This window comes from Chiloscyllium plagiosum, chromosome 28, assembly GCF_004010195.1.
Source record: "Chiloscyllium plagiosum isolate BGI_BamShark_2017 chromosome 28, ASM401019v2, whole genome shotgun sequence".
In the NCBI taxonomy this organism is placed as follows: Eukaryota; Metazoa; Chordata; class Chondrichthyes; order Orectolobiformes; family Hemiscylliidae; genus Chiloscyllium; species Chiloscyllium plagiosum.
This window is the reverse complement of record NC_057737.1, coordinates 42,890,036-42,914,332: the sequence shown is the minus strand read 5'-3', so window position 1 is coordinate 42,914,332 and position 24,297 is coordinate 42,890,036. Positions and strand designations below refer to the sequence as shown.

General features: G+C 41.6%; 1 protein-coding gene across 3 annotated transcripts in view; it reads left to right on the top strand.

Moving 5' to 3' along the window:
• The window catches only part of LOC122564151 (AP-2 complex subunit beta), a 310,855-nt gene that overhangs the window by 12,762 nt on the left and 273,796 nt on the right, over positions 1–24,297 (top strand). For all 3 annotated transcript variants that reach the window (XM_043718785.1, XM_043718786.1, XM_043718784.1), the window contains exons 4-5: positions 12,507–12,642; positions 16,455–16,700. In XM_043718785.1, coding sequence (XP_043574720.1) covers positions 12,507–12,642; positions 16,455–16,700 — 382 coding nt within the window. The remainder of the gene's footprint in view (positions 1–12,506; positions 12,643–16,454; positions 16,701–24,297) is intronic.

The window sequence follows — 24,297 nt, the reverse complement described above, 5'->3', positions numbered from 1 at the left end:
TGTAGTCTGAGGTAACCCTCTTCGCTGTCCACTACACCTCCAATTTTGGTGTCATCTGCAAACTTACTAACTGTACCTCTTACGTTCGCATCCAAATCATTTATGTAAATGACAAAAAGTAGAGGGCCCAGCACAGATCCTTGTGGCACTCCACTGGTCACAGGCCTCCAGTGTCAAAAACAACCCTCCAGCACCACCCTCTGTCTTCTACCTTTGAGCCAGTTCTGTATCCAAATGGCTAGTTCTCCCTGATGCATTGTGTTATAAACACACAGACTTGTCATGAGAATAGAACTCAATTAAAACTTCCCAGTTCAACTTCCAAGCACATTGCCTTCTACATCTTCTCTCACATACCCACCCCACCTCCTACACCCATCCATGGTGTGCATTATCTCCAGCAAGAGCCCTAATAGATAGTTTTCTCACAGGGAAATCATATTTGAACAATGTTGACTCTGCCTGATTTACTTTGAACGGCAATAGTCTTTACATCTCCACTGATTGCAAACCTGAGGTGGTAATAATCAGCTTTCTCTTTGGATATGTTGCTATCAGTGTGGCAGGGTAATAAACTGTGTCTGTATTGCTTTTGAGAGTTTAGTTGATCCCTGTTTTGATGGGGAACTGATAGAATTTAGAAATTTAAATGACAAAATTTGCATGGTATAGATAGACAAAATAATTGGTTCCCATAATTCCAATGAGTAGAAAGTCATTGGAGCAGCATTTATGGAGTTGTGGATCAGGACCCTATTGAATCTCTGAGAATTGTCTGGAAAATTACTTCTTCTGATGAGCAAGTCCCCCTGTGTCTGGAACCGTCCGAAAGAGACCCTTTAAAGTGGGAAAATTCACAGGATTCTGATTTACTTAAGCCTGGAAAATCTAATTGATTGAAATGTTTTGGCACTTGCTATTAAACTGACTCACCACTAGTTAGACATGCCCCTCAGCCAACCCCATTCTACACCCTGCCCTAACTGCCTGCCCTATTGGTAATAGCGCGCTCCACTCACCTACCACCAGACTGATCCCCACTGAACTTATCCAATACCCCCCACCCCCAACCCCAACCCAACACTTTCCTCTCCAATCTACTGACACAGTGCCAGTCTGATCCTGCTTTTCTGACACGCAACCCTCTCACTGCAGCTGCGAGTGGCTGGCTGTACAGTGAAACATTGAAGTTACAGAACACTAGCAACTGATTGCTGCGAAAGGGATGTGGTTTCCACAGAGGTTTTCTTCACTGCAGGTTTGTGCGCTTCCTGAACAGCTTAGTAACAAGAGTCATAGAGTCATAGTACAGCATGGAAAGAGACCCTTTGTCCAACGTGTCCATGTCGACCAGATATCCCACCTGCCAGCACCTGGCCCATATCCCTCCAAACCCTTCCTATTCATATACCCATCCAAATGACTTTTAAATGTTACAATTGTACCAGCCTCCAGTACTTCCTCTGGCAGCTCATTCCATACACATATCACCCACTGCGTGAAAAAGTTGCCCCTAAGGTCTCTTTTATATCTTTCCCCTCTCACCCTAAACCTATGCCCTCTAGTTCTGGACTCCCCGACCCCAGGGAAAAGACTTTATCTATTTATCCTATCCATGCCCCTCATAATTTTGTAAACCTCTATAAGGTCTCCCCTCAGTCTCCGAAGCTTCAGGGAAAACAACCTGTTCAGCCTCTTCCTGTAGCTCAAATCCTCCAACCCTGGCAACATCCTTGTAAATCTTTTCTGAACCCTTTCAAGTTTTACAACATCTTTCCGATAGAGGCCCAGGATTCTCCACTGTGGAAAGAAGAAATCTAAAGGTCAATGGGTAAATGTTAGACCAATTAGGATTGGAATGGTGGTTCCAGGCATGATAGGGATGTCTGGACCATGACTTCCAATGTTTTATAACACAACCTTAATTTAGGACGTACTGATTTTAAGTAAAAATGTGTCCTCTTCTCTGTGGTCCTGGTGTATTTTAACTTTATTTAGGTAACCGAGATAGAGAAGAATGGGCATTTGTGAAAGTCCACCCTTCAGTGTTTTTTATCGTTTAAAAGATTATGGAAAAAGGAATTTCATATCCAAATGCTACACATTCAAAAGGTTTGGGTTCTTAAAACCAAGTCAAACACTTGTCCATTTTGGGCAATAAAGCAATTAAGAAACTATTATTTTTGTTAAAGCAGTAATTTGTTTCTACTTCAGTTGAAAATGCTTGTTGTTTGTGCACAAAGTAGATCTGCTGCAGGTCTAAGTATTGCTAACAGCCCTGGTGATTAAATTCTTAACTTGCAACGGCTGTGTATCAAAAGGGTTGGATTAGCTGTACCTTTGGCATTCGGGGTTCTCCCCGTAATGTATTTTGTTACCCATTGAATTTCCTGGAGAGGCTGGGAGTAACCTGTTACGATTATGAAGATGACATATGTTAGTATGGTGGAGTGGGACAGTTTGATCACTGTGCTTTCAGGTCAGATGGAGCAATGGACTTTCACCCTATCCGAACTTTTGAAGAGCACTTTTGCTACACTGATTATTCCACTTCTTGCATTAACTGTCCAAGTGAATGTTCTGAATCTGATTACAATAAGATTAGAATGTCAGTGTCAGGATGATTTGATGCTGTGAGTTTATGACTGGATGAGGCTATAGTCAAACTCCTTTCTTTATAGGAGAGCAGTCTTAGTTGAACTTGAGCCGAACTCTCTGATGAAAGAATAGTTTGCGACTGTTTCTTAATGCCTGCTTTCTATATTTTGATTTCATGTCCTTTTTTTCAGTTTGCAGAGCTGTATTTTGTCAAAATGTTGGACATGAATGAATGTTGGAATTATTACTGTTTAAGTGCATTATTTGTCCATGATCCTGATCATAGGGGAAGAAAGTTAAGGCTGTCTGCTTTTCTTCACATACCTTACAATTGTGGAAATCTTCCCCATGAAGAGTTGAAGTTGAAAAGTGGTCTGATCTGTAGCAAGTTAAGGTGATAGTAAGGTTTTGTTTCATATTTGCTTCCACTTACATCCTTCAGTTAGACAGTGGACTGAGGTACATATTGCTCTTACAAGTTGGGGTTGAAGTTCGAGGAAAGGTTGAAGAGGCAGGATGAAGTCCAGTTTTTGCTGCTTGGCTCAAGGGCCTGTTTCTGCATATCCTGGAAAACTTAAATATCTGGAGTCTCTGGCTGGAGTGAAGCAAAATGGAAAGGGTGGGACAGCTTCAACCTTCAGTGGCTGAAATTCTCCTGCCCTCCCTAATGTTGATAGAACATCTTTGACAACATGGATGGTTGTTGTGGAAAGCATATCTCACTGGTATTATAAAGTGATCTGAGATTGATGGTTGAGGATCATTTTTGGGCTGGATAGAAGGAACTTGGAGTGATTATTAAGTTCTGAAATGTATGATAAAAATGTTCTTTGTCTCAATTCAAGTAGTTTCAGTATTAATTGTAGGGATGTTGGTGTTGCTGGCATTTATTTCCACCCCGTGGTTGTCTTGAGAAGGTGGTGACGGGCCACATTTCTGACTTGCTGGAAGGTCTTTGACACAGCTGATTAGCTTGTTAGTCCTTGTCACAGGACAGTTAAGTGTCAACCCCCTTTTCTGTTGGACTGGAGTCAAGTGTAAGACTGGATGGTGCAGTTGTAGCAAGTTTCTTTCCAAGATGAACCTCACTGAACCTCATAGAGTCCTACAGCACGGAGACAGGCCCTTTGGCCCAAACTGGTCCATGCCAACCAAAATGTCCATCCGCGCTAACCCTATTTCCCTGCACTTGGCCCATATCCTTCTAAACCTTTACTATCCATGTATTTGTCCAAATGCCTTTTAAATGTTGTTAATACACCCACCTCAACCACTTCTGCTGGCAGCTCATTCCATATGCGTACCACCCTCTGTGTAAAAAAAAGTTGCCCCTCAGGTTCCCTTTTATTCTTTCCCCTCTAACCTTAAACTGATGCCCTCTAGTTCTCGATTCCCCAACCCTGGGTAAAAGGCTGAGTGCATTCACCCTATCCATGCCTCTCATGATCTTATACGCCTTTATAAGTTTGTCCCTTCTCTTACCAACAAAAAAAGTCCTAGCTTGTTCAACCTCTCCTTTTTAATTGGACCGTTGAGTCCTGGCAACATCCTTGCAAATTCCTTCTGCATTCTTTCCAGTTTAATAACATCCTTCCTATAGCAAGGTGACCAAAACTGAGCACAATACTCCAAATGCAGCCTCACCAATATCCTGTATAACTGCAACACAACTTCCCAACTTCTATACTGTTGAAGGCCAGTGTACCAAAAGCCGCCTTCAGTGCCCCGTCTCAGAGAAGTGAACTCCAGGGTCCCTCTGTTCCAATAAACTCCTTAAGCCCTACCATTTACCATGAAACTCTTACCTCGATTTGACTTTCCAAAATGCAAGACCTCACACTTAGCAAACAGAGTTTAATATAGATATTTCTCAGCCCATTTCTCCAGTCGACCAAGGCCCTACTGCAATATCTGGCAATCTTCCTCACTGTGCACGGTATCTCCTATTTTAGTAATCATGCCTTGTACACTCTCATCCAAATCGTTGATACAGATAACAAACCGTAATGGGCCCAGCACTGACCCCTGAGGATCTCCTCTCGTTACCTGTTGGTCATTAAGCATTTTCATGGCTAGCTCTTTATTTCCAGACTTCACCCTGGATAGCAGTTAATGAACTTGAAATGAAATATTCACCAGAGTGTAAACATTTAACAAAAGGATATTTCCATTTTTCCTGTACTGTGGAAAGGGAGTTTGCTTTGTGGCTCCAGATGATGTGATTGGGAATTTTTTCAGATTCCTGTGGTGCTGTTTTTGTGGCAGGTTGGAATCCGTGTGTCTTACCAGCACCATGTGTTGTAATATGAGATTGCAGCTGCAATAAGGTAACCTGAAGCTACGCAGCACTTGCAGCATGCAGCGAATTTGCAATTATTATTGACAACACTAGCGATATGGATTGCCAAGTTATTGTTTAGTAACCAAAACCAGTGGCTCGTGATAGGACAATTGTAATGGGCTGACTCCAATTGCTAGTGAAGAGTTACATACAAACATACATTTGAATTAAGAGCAGAAGTAGACATTCGGCCCGTTGCCATTCAAGCAGATCATGGAGTTATAAGCATGGAAACAGACCCTAAACCAATCTATCTGTCTCTATCTACTTATCTCTGGCTTAAACTTTCAATGACTCTGCCTCCACTACCTACTGAAGCAGGTTCCAAAATTGTAAAAGCCTAAGAGAAAAGCTCTCCTTATCTCTTCGAATAGAGTGATCCTTAATGTTGAAACAGTGTCTGTGTTCTGGACCCACTTATAAGAGCCTTTTCACTTACTTATCAAGCCCATTCATATAACTCTAATCAACCCACCCTCCACGTTTCTAGAATCCAGTGAAGATAAGCTCAGCAGGTCCAAGTCTGTCTGTCTTTAACATTCTGCTCATTTCAGGTATAGATCTACTAACCTTCCTCGCAACTGCCTTGAATATATTTACATTCTTCCTCAAATAATGAGATAAAATTGTACATGGTATTTGAGATATGGCCTCATCAATGCCTCATAACTGAGGTACACAATGATTATTTTTAATCTCCAATTTTTCTCTCAGAAAAGTGACACATTCTATGCACTACCATAATCACTTGCTGTACTTACTAACTATTTTGTGAAATATGCGTTAGGACGCTAAGGTCTCTCTGCACCTGGAATACTGCAGTCATTCTGTGTTTATATAATAGTCTTTGCTATGAGAGGTGAACAACCTCTCATTTTCCCACATTGGTACTCCATTTGATAGGATTTTTCCAATTCACTAAACATTTCTATATTGGTATACAGTCTTGTTATTGCCATCTTCACCACATACATTCCTATCCAACTTTGTCATTTGGACATTTAGCCACCATGACTTCAAACCTGTCGTCTAAATCATTGGTACAAATTGTAAAACGTTGACAGCTGAGTACATATCCCTGTGGGACTCGGCTCATCACATTCTGCCAAGCTGAAAAAGACACGTTTACATGTACTGTCTTCTCTCAGCCAAGCAGTCTTCTGTCCAGGCTAGGATGTTACCCTGTATATCATGAACTCCCATTTGGAGTCATAATCATTTATGTTGCATCTTCTCAAGTTCTTCTGGAAACTGAAATACAGGGCATCAACAGTCACCCCTTAATTTACGATGCATGTTACTCCCTCAAAGAATTCCAATAAATCGCTTAAATATGATTTTCCGCTCACAGAACTACACTGACTCCTCTTGATTACCTTGAGAATTTTCCCATGTATCCAGTTATAACCACCTCAGTGATCAATCAGCTTATAATTTCTTGTTTTCTGCCATGCACAATAGAGGGAGTATATTTGTAGTCTTCGAATCTAATGGAACTTTTCCAGAATCTAAAGGAACTTTTCCAGAATCTAACAAATTTTGAAGGAGTACTATTACAACATTAGCCATCACTTTTAAGATTTGAGTATGTTAGCTCAGTAGGATCCAGTTTCAACTCTCACTTCCATCAATTTATGCAGTACTACTTCCCTGATGATTATAATTTCACCAAGTTCCTCTTTTTCTTCAATTCCTAATTTACAGGTATTACTGATGTTGTATTCTCTGTTGAGAAGACAGAAGCAAAATACTTGCTCATTTCATCCACAGTTTCCTTATCTACCGTTAACTCCTCTCTGAATTATTCTATTCTCCAACTTATTTCCAACTGATTATGTATGGTGAATGGCATCATGCCAGAAGATTGGTTTAATATATGATGCCTACAGATTGTGATTTTGATTAGAACTCTGTTCTTTTTCTGTGAATAACTCGATCAACTCTAATCCACATTGAACCAAGATTTTGTTGTGGATACTGATGATTCTGAATTGACTGCTTTTTCAGAATTTCTGTTAGTTTTTAATTACCTCTCACTCATACCCTATTACTGCTCATCATCGATTTATTTTCTAATTTTTCCCAGTGCTTTCCTTCATGTTTAATTTGTCAAAATATTTTTTGAGTTCACCCCAGTGTGAGAGTGATTGATATTGGGGAGTGGAACTATTGAGACCCCTTCCACTTTCAGACGATTACATGTCGAGGCTAATCCTGCTCGATGGCCTGTACTATACTGTACAAATATTATGTTCCACAGTGGCCATTCTGTGTCCTACCTGAGATTGCTGCTTTAGTAGTTGTTAGTTTTAATAGATTGGTTTCATTTTGCTTTTTGGGGAAGCTACCTTGAAGCTGCCTCAGTGGAGAGCTCCTGGCTCTTCAGAAGATACATGGAATTTCTTGCATTGACTTGAACAAACAGAAGGAGGTATAGAGTCCTTTTGCATATTACCTCCATAAGTACTTTGAATATATGCTGCAATCTGTCATGACATTAGTACATTCGATATTCTGATTGATGCCGTTATAACATTTGTCCCTCTATGATTAGAGGCAGGCCATCTTTTCCTTCAGTGCTGATTTTGTTTGAATTGGCTTGCTGTAACTGCACCTATAGTTACTGAGGCTGCCCTGAGTGGATCAAGCATATAGGTGCTGCTTGGAACGTGCAGGATAGTAGGGAATAACAATCCGAGACAAGGGCTGGAACGTTGTGGTTACAGAAGCTTTGGTCATTTTGATTGGAATGAAGGATCTGTTTCCATCCTGGATATCTCCATAAGTGGCAGCGATACAAACCTGTTATTATGAAAATATTCTGTTAGCTTAAAATGGCACTCAGTTCTGAATGTCCTTAAATCCCTTATTTTCTGTACTTTGGTGCAACTCACCACTCCCATTGGGGACACAACTTAAACAAATACTGACTGATGCAGCCATTTCCTAGCAGATAAGTTCATGGTCATTTTGATTTGACCTGTTTTTTCATATTTTTGAACCTTGTGGAGATCAAGAACTTATTAAGCAAATTAGCATAATCTTGTATGAATATGGAAACAGATCTAGAGGTCTGTTGGTTAAAGCGAAATGCAATACAGCATTCAAATGCTTTGTTTCTTTTCTGTTCCGAAATGAGCTGCAGCGCGTTGGTTGTCACAGTCCAACTCATTCCATAATCTCCTCTTCTGAAATTGGATCAATACTTTCCATATACAGAATATGTCTGTTATGAGCTGAGAGCTGAATGTTACTCTGCAGTGCAAAATCATCAAGTCCAAGTTTGAGAATTAATCATTGTTTATTGAAAGATATTTGAAGAGGCCGTTCTGTCTGCTTTCACTTTAGAAGATGAGAATATTTCCATGTCAGATCTCTTGTGCAGGTTAACCTGTTGTTCGTATTTATCAGCAAATAAGATGTCTACAGCAGAAAAGCAAACAAAATCAGTAAGAATTAAAATCAGGTGATCATAGGAGATAGGAAAAGAGTTAGGCTGTTTGACCCACCAAGTCTCCTGCACCATTTGACTGTAGCTGATCGGTTTCTCTTGCTTTCTCTCTGTAACTTCCTTTACTAATCAAGCACCTATTTCTGTCATAAAGACATTGAATGACTTGGTCTACACAGATGTCTGCAGCAATGAGTTCCACACCTTCACCACTCTGTGGCTGAAGAAATTCCTCCTCATCTCAGTTCTGGAGGGTCATCCCCTAGCTATGAGGCTGTGTTCTCAGGTGCTCAGTCCTCCCAATAATGGAAGCATCTTCTCCATGTCCACTGCATCCAGGGCTGTCAGTATTCTGTAAGTTTCAATCAAATCCCTCTTCATCCTTCCAAACTCCATCGAGTATAGACCCAGAGTCATCTGGCAAGGCCTCATCTGACAAGCCCTTCATCTCTGGTTCCACTGTTGAGAACCGCCTCTGGATCCTCCCCACCAAATGTAGTCTGACCAGAGCCTTATATAGCCTTATCAATACTCCCTAATTTTGTATTTGAGCCCTCTCAAAATGAATATTGATTTACTCTTGCCTTTCAAACTGAACTGCCAATTGAACCCATTGCATTCAATCTGCCATTTCTTTGTCCCCATGCTGAGCTGTTACCAAATACTTCTGCAGCCACCCTGCCTCCTCAACACTACCTGTCCCTCCACCTAAGTTTATGTCATCTGTACAATTAGCAACAATGCCCTCAGTTGTTTCATCCAACTTATTGTCATATAACGTGAATAGTTGTGCTCTCCATGTGGTCACGTGCGGAACACTAATCGTCACCAAATGCCATCCTGAAAAAGGTTCTGTTATCCCCATTCCCTACTTTCTGCCAGTCAGCTAGTCCTCTGCCAGTACCTTGCCGTGAGCTCTTATCTAATTAGCAGCCTCCTGTGTAGCACCTTGTGTAAGACCTTATCAAATAAATGATGTCCACTGGCTGTCTCCTTCATTTAACTTACTAGTTACCACTTTAAAGAATTCTAACTGATTTTTCAGGCAAGAACAACCCATCCCCCGTTAAATTTCTGCCTCCCTCTCTTAAATGGGATATTACATTAGCCATTTTCCACAACTTGGGACCCTCCAGTGGTTGCTGAAAGCTCACCATCAATGCCTCCATAATCTCCTCTTTCAGCATTCTGGAGTTTGGTCCATCTGGTCTGGGTGATTTATCCACCCTTAGACCTTTCAGCTTCCCCAGCACCACCACAATAGTGATGGCCACAGAGCTTCTAGACTACAGACTCATAGAGTAATAGAGCATGGAAACAGGCCCTTCAGCCCAAACTGGTCCATGTTGATCATGGTGCCCACTCAGCTAGTTCCAATTGCCTGTATTTGGTCCATGTCCCTCTTAAACCCTTCCTATCCACGTATCTATCCAAATGTTTTTTAGATGTTGCTATTGTATTTGCCTCAGCCACTTTCTGTGGCAACCCATTCCATATACACTCACCACACTCTGCATGAAGAAGTTGCCCCTCAAGTCCTTCTCAAATCTTTCTTCTCTCACCTTAAACCTATGCTCTCTAGTTTTCAATTCTCCATCCCTGGGAAAAAGACTATATGCATTCATCCTATGTATGCCCATCATGATTTTATGCACCTCAATAAGGTCACCCCTCATTCTGCTGCGTTCCAAGAAATAAAGTCCTATCCTAGCCAACCTCTCCCTGTAACTTAAGCCTACCAGTCCTGGCAACATCTTTATAAATCTTCTTTGAACTCTTTCTATGTCTTTGCTATAGCAGGGTGACCAGATGTGTACTCAATACTCCAAATGCAGCCTCTCCAATGACTTATGCAACTATAACGTAACATTCCAACTCCCGTACTTAATGCCTTGATCAATGAAGGCTGGCATAAGAACAGCAGAATGAGGAGCAGGAATAGCCATCTGGCCCTTCAAGCTTGCTCCACTATTCACTACGATCATGGCTGATCTTTTCATGGCTTCAGCTCCACTTTCCCGCCCCCTCACTATAACCTTTAATTCCTTTACTGTTCAAAAGATTAAGTTTAAAAACATTTACTGAGGGAGCCTCAACTACTTCATTGGGTAGGGAATTCCAAAGATTCACTTCACTCTGGGTGAAGATTCACTTCACTCTGCTCCCCCTAATCTTGAGGCTCTGCCCTCTTGTCCTAGTTTCACCTGCCATGGAAACATCCTCTCTATTCTATTCTATCCTATATATTCCCTTCAAAGTTTTATATGTTTCTATAAGATCCCCCTCATTCTTCTGAATTCCATTGAATATAATCCCAGTCTACTCAGTCTCTCCTCATAAGTCAACCCCCTCAACTCCGGAATCAACCTAGTGAACCTCCTCTGCACCCCCCCTCCTGCCAGTACATCCTTTCTCAAATAAGGAGACCAAAACTACGCATAGTATTCCAGGTGTGACCTCAGCAGCACCTACAGCGGCAACATAACCTGCTTTTAAACTCAATCCCTTTAGCAATGAAGGACAAAATCCCACCTGCCTTTTTAATTACCTGTTGCATCTGCAGACCAATCATCTGTGGTTCATGCACATGGACACCCAGGTCCCTCTGCACAGCAGCATGCTGCAATTTTTTAACATTCAATTCATAGTCCTCATTATTCCCAGAACGGATGACTTTACATTTATTAACATTGTACTCCATCTGCCGTATCCCTTTGCAAAGTTTCGCCATGCCTCCTTCACCACCCTGTCTACCTGTGTTGTCGCTTTCAATGAACTATATACTTGGTCTCCTTCTTGTACAACACTCCTCAAAGTTCAGAATTCTGTACTCACTAACTCACCACCTGACTCCCCAGAAACCTATCTGCTGTCTACAAGGTGCACAACAGGAGTACTATGGAATATTTCCTGCATGCCTGGATAAGTGCCAATTCATCAACACTTGAGACCTTTGGCATCATCCATGTCCAAGCAGCATGCATCGTATCCACCACCTTCATCATACAATCCCTCCACTGCTGCACAGCAGCAAATGTTTGTTTGGTACCACCTACAAGATGCACTGTAGCAAGGTTTCATCTACGAAACCTTCCAAACCTGTGAGCTCCATCTAAGAGAGAAAGGACAGCAGATATATCGGAGCACCTACACAAGCAGTTCCCCTCTAAGCCCCTGCACCATCCTGACTTGGACCCACATCACTGCTTCTCCTCTGTTCCTGAATGAAAATACTGGAAATGTTTTCTGCTGGCACTGTGGGTGTATCAATCACCTCTCTTTTATGTGCGCACACAGGCACGCACCTCAACCACAATTGTAGATGGTCAATAAATGCTAACCTAGCCAGCAATGAACTTAAAAAATAATTTGATATTCAATCACTAATACATAATGTGTACACATTCCAAATTGTACATGATTACAATGCACATGGATATTAATCCCCAACCCAGGGCTGCCCAAGGTGCTCAGTCTGAAGTGTTAGGGTTGTGAGGTTCAAGGCAGCATTGGCCCTAACTGAGCGATATAGCTGAGAACAAGAATCGGACCAAGTTTCATGTTCTGTTCATTTAAAGTCCTCCAACTTAAGCCACCTTTCTCCATATACTCCCCCCAACGCTAAGAGTATGGCAGTGACGTCCAAGAGACAAAGAAATTCTCAGCAAAATATAGTTTAAGAGGACCTATAGGAAAAATGCTAGATTCCAAGGAGATTCTACCTTTAAAGCTTAAACAAATTCTTTGAAGATGATATCACAGTTTATCGTTCATTGATTATTGCATCAATCCTAAATCAGTTTCACAACATAGCCTCATTAACATTGCTGGAGTACAGACTGCAAGTTCATGTATCCTTACAAATTGACATAACCAGGTCTTACACGTCCGATTGGCAGAAATATATTCAACACAGTGTTGCATTACTCTAGCAATGTTAAGGGCAATCTGTAATGCTGCATGGTTCTTCCCTCCATGGATTCATATAGAACTTGTGTAAACATGTTCCAGTTGATAGAATGCTGAATGACTTAACTATTTAAGAATGTTTGCGGTAGGAGAAGTCACCCTTTTTATTAAGAGGAGCCAATGAATCTTCTGTTGTGTTTTGTGTAGTTCACTTTTTCCAGATGTGGTGAACTGTATGCAGACTGACAACCTGGAGTTGAAGAAGTTGGTTTATCTCTACCTCATGAACTACGCCAAGAATCAGCCTGACATGGCCATCATGGCTGTCAACAGCTTTGTTAAGGTACACTTATGAAAAGTTGATAGATCTCTTGAGTTGCCGTGCTCCCCAGAGCCATAAATGTCGAAACACTCTCTGTTCAATTTCTACTGTGAATGAGGGTGAAGAGCTGAAGTTGAGCCCAACATCCTTGGATTAAGGTGTAGGTAAGAAATTCCCTGTTTTTGTCCCACATCACTATCTAATAATGATTGGGTTTGACCTTTACACAACAAAATAAATTCCTGATTTCTCCCACATCAGCTTAAATGTGAAAAAAGTCCAGTTGAGACAAGAGGTGCCAGAGGGTGGTTAATGCCTGCAAAAATACATTGGATTCTAGGCAAAGATACCATTTGTGAAAATGTAAAAACAAAATTACAATTTAGAAATAGTATAAAACAATTATTTTAATCACAAATCAGTTTGAACTTACTGAGACATGTGGTTTGTTAATCCACTACATTCTTGTTTCTTATGAATAAGTCTTGACAATTAATGTTCTTTCTGTAATTTCATCAATACCAGATAAACTGCATGAAATCCACGCTGTTCTTTGCTGTGTCCCCAATTATACATCGCACGTTTCCCTAGAGCCCCATCAGTGACAATATCAGCATGTTTCGTTCTGTGTCTTATAACTACACTTGCGAGACTGGGATAAAAATCAATATAGGAGAGAGTAAAAGTATCCTGGCCTGGCTCTGCTACTGTGGTACATTCACCTGAAAAATAAGAGACCAATTTCACGGCTTATCAGAGCTGACAAGAAGACCAAACATATTTCCGAAGCTCGGTACAGTTATATTAATTGTATTTTAATTACCATGTTCGTATGTCTATGATAAAATGGAAAAGCTGACAGTTCATGTGAAGATGATATTGAGAATTTTCTCAAAATAAGTTGACCAATTTAAAAGTTAAACAGGAGTTCAAAGAGTTACGCATAAGCATTTTTCCATTTTTTCTTATTGCTGTCTTCATGAGGTCTTGAAAGCACTGTTGTTTTGTGTAGATACATGACGTTGGAAAACTCGCCACTACCATATCCATGCTTCATAAGTGAATGTTCTTAACAGAAAGTACTGGTGGGTCATTTAAATAGAGTGAATTGCAGTTCAACCCAATCCCGTCCTTGTATAGTCTGTCCATGTGCACTTTCCTCCAGGCATGAGTAGATTAGAATGGTGGGAGAAAGTGAGGACTGCAGATGCTGGAGATCAGAGTCGAGAGTGTGGTGCTGGAAAAGCACAGCAGGTCAGGCAGCATCTGAGGAGCAGGAGAATCGACGTTTCAGGCAAGGGCCCTTTGTCAGGAATGAAGAGAGTGATTCAGAGTGATAGTAACCTGGGCTGGATTATCTTTGCCTCGTCTATCCCTGGGACACTGTTGTCAAATTGAGTAATTAAATAGCCTTTTCTTCACAGATATTCATCAACTACCTGTATGTCTTTCAACTTCTACTGTTCTTTCAGATTCCCAGGATTTACAGTATTTGAATAGTAAGACCTAGGCTGCTGGTGCAGCTGCTACTGTCCAAATTGGTAGAACTCAGGGATGAAATATTATTTCTTGTGGGAAGCATTTTGAAATCCTGTTATTCTCTTGATTTCTGTAATGAGAACAGCCAGATCACTAACAATGTTTTGTGACCTTAGGGCCACTGGGTAGTTTGAAATTGAAGACAAGTTATAATCCAAATGTCCTAATGAAGCTTAAAAGATTGAAATGCAATTAAAATTACTGTATATAAATCACTACTTCCATCTCAGCACTCCATTTGGATCCAAATCAAATTTAGAGTGGTGCTGGAAAAGCACAGCAGATCAGGCAACATCCGAGGAGCATGAAAATCGACATTTCGGGAAGGAGCCCTTCATCAGATGGGCCAATGGGCTGAGAAGTGGCAGATGGAGTTTAATTCAGATAAATGCGAGGTGCTGCATTTTGGGAAAGCAAATCTTAGCAGGACTTATACACTTAATGGTAAGGTCCTAGGGAGTGTTGCTGAACAAAGAGACCTTGGAGTGAGGTTCATAGCTCCTTGAAAGTGGAGTCGCAGGTAGATAGGATAGTGAAGAAGGCGTTTGGTATGCTTTCCTTTATTGGTCAGAGTATTGAGTACAGGAGTTGGGTCATGTTGCGGCTGTACAGGACATTGGTTAGGCCACTGTTGGAATATTGCGTGCAATTCTGGTCTCCTGACTATTGGAAAGATGTTGTGAGACTTGAAAGGGTTCAGAAAAGATTTACAAGGATGTTGCCAGGGTTGGAGGGTTTGAGCTGTAGGGAGAGGCTGAACAGGTTGGGGCTGTTTTCCCTGGAGAGTCGGAGGCTGAGGGGTGACCTTATAGAGGTTTGCAAAATTAGGAGGGGCATGGATAGGATAAATAGACAAAGTCTTTTCCCTGGGATCGGGGAGTCCAGAACTGGAGGGCATAGGTTTAGGGTGAGAGGGGAAAGATATAAAAGAGACCTAAGGGGCAACGTTTTCACGCAGAGAGTGATGTGTGTATGGAATGAGCTGCCAGAGGAAGTGGTGGAGGCTGGTACAATTGCAACATTTAGAAGGCATTTGGATGGGTATATGAATAGGAAGGGTTTGGAGGGATATGGGCCGGGTGGTGGCAGGTGGGACTAGATTGGGTTGGGATGTCTGGTCGGCATGGACAGGTTGGACCGAAGGGTCTGTTTCCATGCTGTACATCTCTATGACTCGATCAGAAATGTCGATTTTCCTGCTCCTCTGATGCTGCCTGACTTGCTGTGCTTTTCCAGCACCGCTCTAATCTTGACTCTGATCTTCAGCATCTGCAGTCCTCACTTTCGCCTACTCCATTTGGATCAACCTTCCTGAGCAGAATCTACCCGCAAACATGTTTTGGATTAAGGAATGAGAAATGTGGGAAGTCAGTTAGCAAGTTTCTTCTGACAAATCCCATCTAAATAATGGCAGGTTTTGAATGACTGTGCAAGAGTAGTCCTTGCTGACTTGTTCAGGTCAAGCCCAAGTATTCAGGAAGGGGACATTTTTGGGTCATGCCAGACATTGGGATGTTGCCTCTGGGAATCTAGATCAAATTAGAATCATAGTGATATACAGCACAGAAACAAACCCTTCGGTCCAACGCGTCCATGCTGACCAGATATCCCAAATTCATTTTGTCTCATTTGTCAGCATTTAGCCCATATTCCTTTTAAATCCTCTCTATTCATGTACCCATCCAGACGGCTTTTAAATATTGTAATTGGACCAACCTCCAACAGTTCATGTGTCAGCTCATACCATACACGCACCATCTTCTGTATGAAAGAGTTGTCTCTTAGGTCACTTTTATGTCTTTCCCCTCTCACCTTAAACCTATGCCCTCTAGTTTTGGACTTCCCTACCCTGGGAAAAAAATGTTTAAATCAAATTGATCAAATCTTTATTTGAAGTTCATTCTTCTCTGACTTGTAGGATGTGAACAGAGAATGTCTTTAAACAGTTTCAAACCAGTTCCTTGTGGTCTTGCCCATAGCAATCAGTTGGCACTTCCACTCTGTTTACCAGGCCTTTGATCGGGTATATGGTCCACAGTCACAGGTATGTGATGGTGTGGTACTGAGGTCAATGATGCTTTAAAGTGAAGCTTCACATTGCTCTTTGCTGTACTATAACACATCTTCTGAAGCCTGGTTGACAGCACTGAAATCAAAATGTTTCATTTCTTCGGTGCCCACAGTGCAACAGCAAAACTCTTTGGCAATTTTCATAAAATGCCTCAGATCAGAAGGATGTACTAATGTTGACATTTCTTTTAATTGTAATGCCTAAAATCTTATTGTTCCCACAGGATTGTGAAGATCCCAACCCCTTGATTAGAGCTCTGGCAGTCCGTACGATGGGATGCATACGTGTGGACAAAATAACAGAGTATCTTTGTGAGCCGCTCCGCAAGTGTCTGAAAGATGAAGATCCGTACGTCCGGAAAACAGCTGCTGTCTGTGTGGCCAAACTGCACGATATCAATGCTCAGATGGTCGAGGATCAAGGCTTCCTGGATTCACTGCGAGACCTAATTGCTGACTCAAACCCCATGGTATGAAACTTACTGCTATTTTTTAACAAGTGTTTTGTGGTTTGACTTGTGCTACATCTTTTTCCTATGCATTGAGAAAAGGACTGAGATTAACCATCGGTTAAGGCCCGATTACAGTGCACTTGTGCTTTATAGAAAGTCAAAGCCATGTTTAATCTACAGCTTGCTGGCTTAGGTTCCTTTATGAAATGAGTTTAGGTAGTTTTGCTTGTGGACATGGGCAGCCTATATAGATTTATAAACTGAAAATGCAAATCAAGCCATGCAAGATTCTGTACCACAAGTATATTTCTCAAGTTCCTTACCCTGAGATGGCTGCTATAATCAAACATAGCCAGACTCATAAGGTACAGTATGTATAGATTCCATGAGCAAAGAAGTTACAGCGCAGAGGGAGCATGTGCATCTCTGTAATTTTGCTCATGTCCTGAAACTGGGGTTATCCATTATTATTTTATTTTCCTGCCCATTTTCATTTTAATTAATTGAATTAAAAACTGCTTGTTGTAAACCAGTCCACTGACTTTGTGACTTGCTTCCCCTTTCCTTCTACCAGAGATGATCAAGGCTCCCTCATTTCTGATGGATCAACTATCTCTCAAAGCCTTTGTTAATTTTAAAAAGTGTTTGGATTCTGCTTTAATCTTAATGAAAATGATCCACTAAAAACAAAATGTTGGAGAAATTGAGCAGATCTCAAGAGAGAAACTGTGTTCATGTTTCGAGTTTACTATATCTCCTGTTTGGAATTGAAAAGAGTCCGAAATATGACAGGTTTTATCCTTTTGAGAAAAAAAAGAGGGAGAAATAAGTGCAAAAGGGAAGGATGTGGACATGTTATCAGGTGTTTCAAACTTAGGGGTCCACCTTTTAGGACTGGGATGATGAGCATTGGATGACTTTGGAACTCCTTCAGAAAAAGATTCTTTTTAGGGAAGGGAATGAAAGATTCTTGGAGATGGGTGGGAATGTGGAATTTGGAATACAAGCAGATCAGCAATGATCAAAAGGAATGACAGAGCAGGCTTGAAGGATTGAGTGGCCTAATTTTCCCAATTCATACATTTGTACATAAAGTTATTGTGAAATAAAAGGCAGAGAATGGCTTGAGTGAAGAAACTACGCATTAGTCCAAGGAGGATGTTAATTCATATTTTTTTAAAACTATGAAAATTCATCCTTGATTCAATTCTTATGAGTCTTCATTTTCAATATTCATAGTGTAATATAGTGCCAAAACTTCGATGCAGTGTAGTCGTGATAATGTAACCAATGTCTTTTTCAGGTTGTTTCCTTAACTTTTGTATTCAGCACCCTAGCTTATAAAGCTTGGACTCTGACTGGACTTTTTCTGTCTGTAGTCCCATCTTTAAATATCTCTGTGGCTGCACTCTCGGTTTTTTCTATTTTTCCACTCTTCTGAAAGTTCAGGCTTTCTATGCTTTTACTGTTCTTTCCTCTCTGAGATATGCTGCTTCTCAGTTCTCAACGTAGATCCATGGCAGATGCAGTTCAGTCACTCCACTGACTGTTATAGGTAACGCAATACAGAAAGAGGCCACTCAACTCTTTGAACCTTTCGGAGAGATTCACACATTTAATTCCTACTTCCATTCCCCATAGCTGGGTAATATTTCCTTTTGAGCTATATATCCAGCTGCTTTTTGGATGATATTATGGAATCAGCTTCCACGCACCCTCTCTACCCCTGTTTGAACAATCATTTCCAGATTGCAGTAACGAAGTAATCAAATTACCTCTTTGAAAGGAAGACTGCAGGGAGACAATGCCCCCAAGTTAGTATGATTACTAAACTTTAATGTCATTTATTTTGTGCTTATATACAAATTCATTATATGATCAGAAAAGAAAATGAGGTCCATTACAGACCTTGATCATTCAGGATTACCCAAATCCTGCCAATCCAACAGCTGGTTTATTTGCTTTCTCCCTTTAGTCATCTATTTCACCTAGCCATGTGTTCACTTCCTCTAGTACACACTTAAACTTTTCCTCACTTCAGTTTTTCTTCACCTCTGAAAATCCTCATAAGCAGAGTGCAAGTGATAACATTCTTTGTACATGATGAAAAATTTGAATTAAATTAGTCAAATTACACCACTTCTCACATTGTTCCTGAGCTTCCTTGATCAGCAAGTGTCTTTCTAGATGTTAAATCTTGTAAGGTGCTTGAGTGCCATACCCTGAATTGAGTTGAGTATAATTGGCCTAGAGTTTTCAAACTTGCCCTCATTTCCATTCTTGAGTAGGTTGCCACTCACTATCGATTTCTTGATCTGAACCTTGGGTTCTTCAATCCCTGATTTTTTTCCCTCCATGGTAAAGAACCAGGTTCTGGGGTGTTAATGGTCTCGTAGGCTTCTGATGAATACGAACTTCAAGAATATTGGCTGGGATGCATCATGGCTGCATGTGATCCTTGCTTGTGCACACGTAGCTGCTCACAGATAGGTACACATTAGTAATTGCAATTGGTACAGTGTGGGCATTTTATTCCCCTCGTTGGTTCAGGTTGGCATGGAAATACAATGTTTTGCTGTCTTTGTTCAAGCCAGCTAATTCAGAGACCAGGGTCTTGTATGGATTTACCATACTGGGTAGTGTTGACCCCCGCCAGTAACCAGGGAAGTTTCCTGATCCTTCACTGGATTAGCATACAGGATTGAACTTGTGCTATGTTCTCAATAACATTAGGAAAGGGGAAATTATGGCAAAAAATCTCACTCTTCAAGTTCAGAGATGAGTGCTGCTGTCTTGCCATTGCCTACAAGATCTGGTCATGTCAGTCATGTTGATACCCTCTGCACTGCTCTTCTTAACGTAGGTACTTGTGTAAAAAATCATATCTCCTGATGTAATGAGCTAATGGATGCAAAGACTCTTCAATCGGGTACCCTTGGCAGATGCTTTGAAGCTGATGGTTGTGTTGAACGAGCAATGCAGAGGCTACTGATGGGTATGCTTTCCACAACCATATCGTCTGTGTGGACTGTTTTGGCTGGTGAATGTTCTTATCAGCTTCACTTTGGACTCTTTTGGGCAGCAGTTCTGTGAACCGATAGATTGCCAGTTCCGGTACTATCTCATCAGTGGCTGGACTGATGGGGATGTTGTTTTAAAAAATTCTCAAGGTCAGGTTCGTAGGAGAGTAGTCTGACACAGAACAAACGACCAAGAGGCGAGTCTGCTAGAATATGAGCATTTTATTCCCCGCAGCGTCGCCACAACCAGGTCTCATACTTACAACGGGTCTGGCTTATACTCACTCTACATGTTACCGGAACTGGGAGCCGTCAGTTCTCGTAGAGCGGTTGCCAACAACCCACGCTCGGCGGTTAAACGTAACCCCGGAGCAGACTCACCGAACTGGAGACTTTTCCAGCTGATATACTCTTTTCCAGATATAAACATTCATGTGAACAGCAGAGCAAGGCTAAAAAACACATTCCATTCTGGTTACATACAGATAAGAAGATTCACACGGGGAGGTGTGTAATAAGATTCACACGGGACTAAGCAACACCTCCATTCCGGTTAGATTCACACATGTATTGGGACATAATTTTTAACCGTTTCACCACAGATGTACATTGCTGAAGAATATAAAGGGGATGAGGGTAAGAAGGAGAGTCCATGCAAAATCCAGAGCAGGGATTTGAGGACCTATTTAACCCATCAAACTTAGTTCTGCAATGCTGTTGTACAGGTCGTTCTTGGATAGCACGCGTTCCGGCAGCATCGTTTGTCTGTAACGTCACTGAAGAATTAGGGAGCGATATTTTCAAGACTGCTTACCTCTGTTCATAAAAGCGTGAATCTAGTGGGGATCAGTTCGTACACTTTGTTCGGCACATGCATTGAAAGCTCAGTGCCGATGTCTGCGTGCCATTCTGCACATGCATGATGTCAGCGTCATGTCGTTCTGCACATGCGTGATGTCAGTTGCTGACACAGCAGCTTTCTATGAGAGGTACTGCACAGAGAGCAGCTTTCTTACATTTTTTAAATGTACTGTCTAAAAATTTACTTTTTGTTTAGTTAATAAATATGATATTGACCTTCATTCAGGCTGTGCTATGCTTTGTGTTAGAGTTTTGGGTGATTTTTGAGTGATTGTGTGTGCTATATTTTGCTGGTCTGCCCCTAACCCCACTTTTCCCATTGGCCCCATTATTTCTATTCAGCGATTTCCTATTAAGTGAGGTTTTGCTGGAACACAACAACTATGTTATAGGAGAACTATCTGTAGTAGGCCAAGTGAAGTGCTAATTAAGGTACCACTAGAATTTTTGCCATGTAATCGTAGTATTGTCTCCTTTTGACATTTATTCACACTGAGAGATTTGGAAGTTAAGCTGTTTGCTGTTAGTTCAGTTATGAAAAGAAATTTTGTACTAGAATCTTTCTCACAAACCAGTGGACTGCTGATGAGCCTGGGTAGATTCCTGGGATATACTGCAGACTAATGGCATACAGGTATTTAGAATATTTTATGCAAACCTCCCTCATTTTGCCTCCGCTGAACCTTAATTGTGATGTGAGCACATTTAAATGCTGATCTTCTATGTTAGATTGTCTCATTCCATTCAGTTGCATTATTTGTAATTTCATTGAATATCTGTGCAATCCATTTGGCTGTATAAAATGCTTTTGAAAATTGCCCATTCTGATGTTTTCAGCAAGGGTTTCACTGAATGACAACTGAATCTCAGCCATCTCAATTTCCATCTTGACTTGTAATACTCTTACCTCCTTGCATGTTCAGTCTCTTCTGACTTTGCTGTGTTCTTGACTATAAGTGACTCTTCATGTAAACTCTCTGATGTGTATCATGCAGATCCCTTTGGCTTGGCTATCTTATGTACCTGTAAAATTCCCTGTATTTGTCTCATAGTTTAGGCTTGCTCCATCCATTCACTTGTATTTCTAATCATGTCTGTTTTTCTGAAGCCCCTTACCACCTCTTCGTCTTTCCTAACTACTACTGCTTGGAGCTTATGAGGCCCATCTCTTGTTCAGCTGACCAAATTTCCATTACGCTGACAATCCCAGATTCCACTACTCCTAAAGATTGTACATGATTCCTTCTCTTCTTCTTGCTGTTATTATTACTATTACTGCGTGTATATAATGAAGATGATATCAAAGTGAAAAAACTTTGGGTAGCTGTATAGAAACCAGAGAATTCCACTACATGTTCATTCCCGACCAGAATGGTCTCAGGGCTCTCCATGTTGTCTTGGGGCAAAGGTCTGCTCCTTCCCCATCCACACCAGCCGCCTCCACTTGGCTGAGCTTGTCCTCACTCTGAACAATTTCTCTTTTAACTCCTCTCATTTTCTTCAGGTCAGACGGGTGGCCATGTATACCCACATGGGCCCCAGTTATGCCTGTCTCTGTGTGGGAGCATTCCTTCTTCCAGTTGTATTTCAGCCCCACCCACAACTGTCTCTCTGCTCTCTCGATGGTATCATCAATGCTGCTTCTCTCTTTGATCCGGAATAGGAAATGTTTATCGCTTTCACTTCCAATTTCCACTCTGCCATCACCTTCACCTGGTCCATCTCTGACTCCTCCCTTCCCTTCTTTGGCATCTCTGTTTCCATTTCTGGGGATAGGCTGGCCACCAGTATCCATTACAAACCCACGAACACCCACAGTTACCTCAACTATACATCCTCATGCACTACTTCCTGTAAAGAGACAATTCCATTCTCCCAGTTCCTTTGTCTTCCCCAAGTCTGTTCCAATCATGTCAATTTTGACAAGGCGGTCTCTGAAATGTCGACCTTTGTCCTCAACTGAGAACTCACCAGCACCATTGTTGACAGGGCCATCAGCCGGGTTCGACCCATCTCCTGTACTTCGGCCCTCTCACTGTCTTTTCCTTCACATAACAGCGATAGGGTTCCCCTTGTCTTTACCCACCTTCCCACCAGCATCCACATCCAGAAGATCAATAGCTGCCATTTCCGTCATCTCCAGCGAGATGCAACACACATTCCCCTCTCCTCCCTTGTCAGCTTCCTGCAGGGACCATTCCCTCCAGGACACCCTGGTCCACTTTTCCTTCACTCGAAAGATGTCCTCACAATGCTATGGTACCTGCAGAAGGTGTCATACCTGTATCTGTTTACTTCCTCCCTCTCTCTCTCTCTTCCTCCCTCCCTTAATATCCAAGGGCCCAAACACACCTTTCAGATGAAGTAGTGCTTTACCTGCTGTTCACACAACCTAGTCTACTGCATTCACTGTTCACAATGTGGTCTCCTGTACTTTGGGGAAACAAAGTATAGACTGGGTGACTGCTTCACATAATGCCCACAAAAGAGACCTCGAGCTTCCAGTTGCCTACCACTTCAATGTACCACCTTATTCCTTGGCCAACATCTCTGTCTCAGGCTTGCTGTAGTGCTCCAATGAAGCTCAACACAAGCTGGGAGGACAGCACCTAATTTTCCGCTTGGGGACCATGCAGCCTTTTGGATTTAATATTGAGTTCAATAACTTTAGGGCTTGAACTCTCCCATGTCCTTACCCCAAACCGCACAAACCAGGTTTCATTATTGCATGTCTGCTATTGTGCACAATCCATTGTTAGTCATTAACAGTCCCCATTAATAGCTATTCACCCGCCTAATCAGATTGGTATCCATTCCTTCGTCTGTCCAAATGTTCCTTTCTCTTTTTATCGTTTATACCTTACCCCCTCCCCTCACCCTATTTTCTGTATATAAACCAATGTTTTCCTAGCTACCATCAGTTCTGAGGAAGGGTCACTTGATTCGAAATGTTAATCAAGGATACCAGTGGGAAGTTGTGCATGGAATCTGAGGAGATAGAGGAAGTACTAAATGAATACTTTTTGTCAGAATTCACCCTGGAAAAAGACAATGTTGTCGAGAGGAATACTGAGATACAAGCTACTAGACTAGACGAGATTGAGGTTCACGAGGAGGTGTTAGAAATTCTGGAAAGTGTGAAAATAGATAAGTCCCCTGGGCTGGATGGGATTTGTCCTAGGATTCTCTGGGAAGCCAAAGATGAGATGGCATAGTCTCTGGCTTTGATATTTAGTCGTCATTGGCTACAGGAATAGTGCCAGAAGACTGGAGGATAGCAAATGTCCCCTTGTTTAAGAGGGGGAGTAGAGACAACCCTGGAAATTATAATTTGGAGATGCTGGTGTTGGACTGGGGTGTACAAAGTTAAAAATCACACAACACCAGGTTCTCGTCTAACAGGTTGAATTGGAAGCACACTACCTTTCGGAGCGACACTCCTTCATCAGGTGATAGTCCTGATGAAGGAGCATCGCTCCGAAAGCTAGTGTGCTTTCAATTAAACCTGTTGGACTATAACCTGGTGTTGTGTGATTTTTAACTCTGGAAATTATAGTGAGTTTTATTTTGCTTGTGGGTAAAGTGATGGAAAAGGTCATAAGAGATCGGATTTGTAATCATCTAGAAAGGAATAATTTGATCAGAGATAGTCAACACAGTTTTGTGAAGGGTAGGTTGTGCCTCACAAACCTTATTAAGTTCTTTGAGAAGGTGACCAAACAGGTGGATGAGGG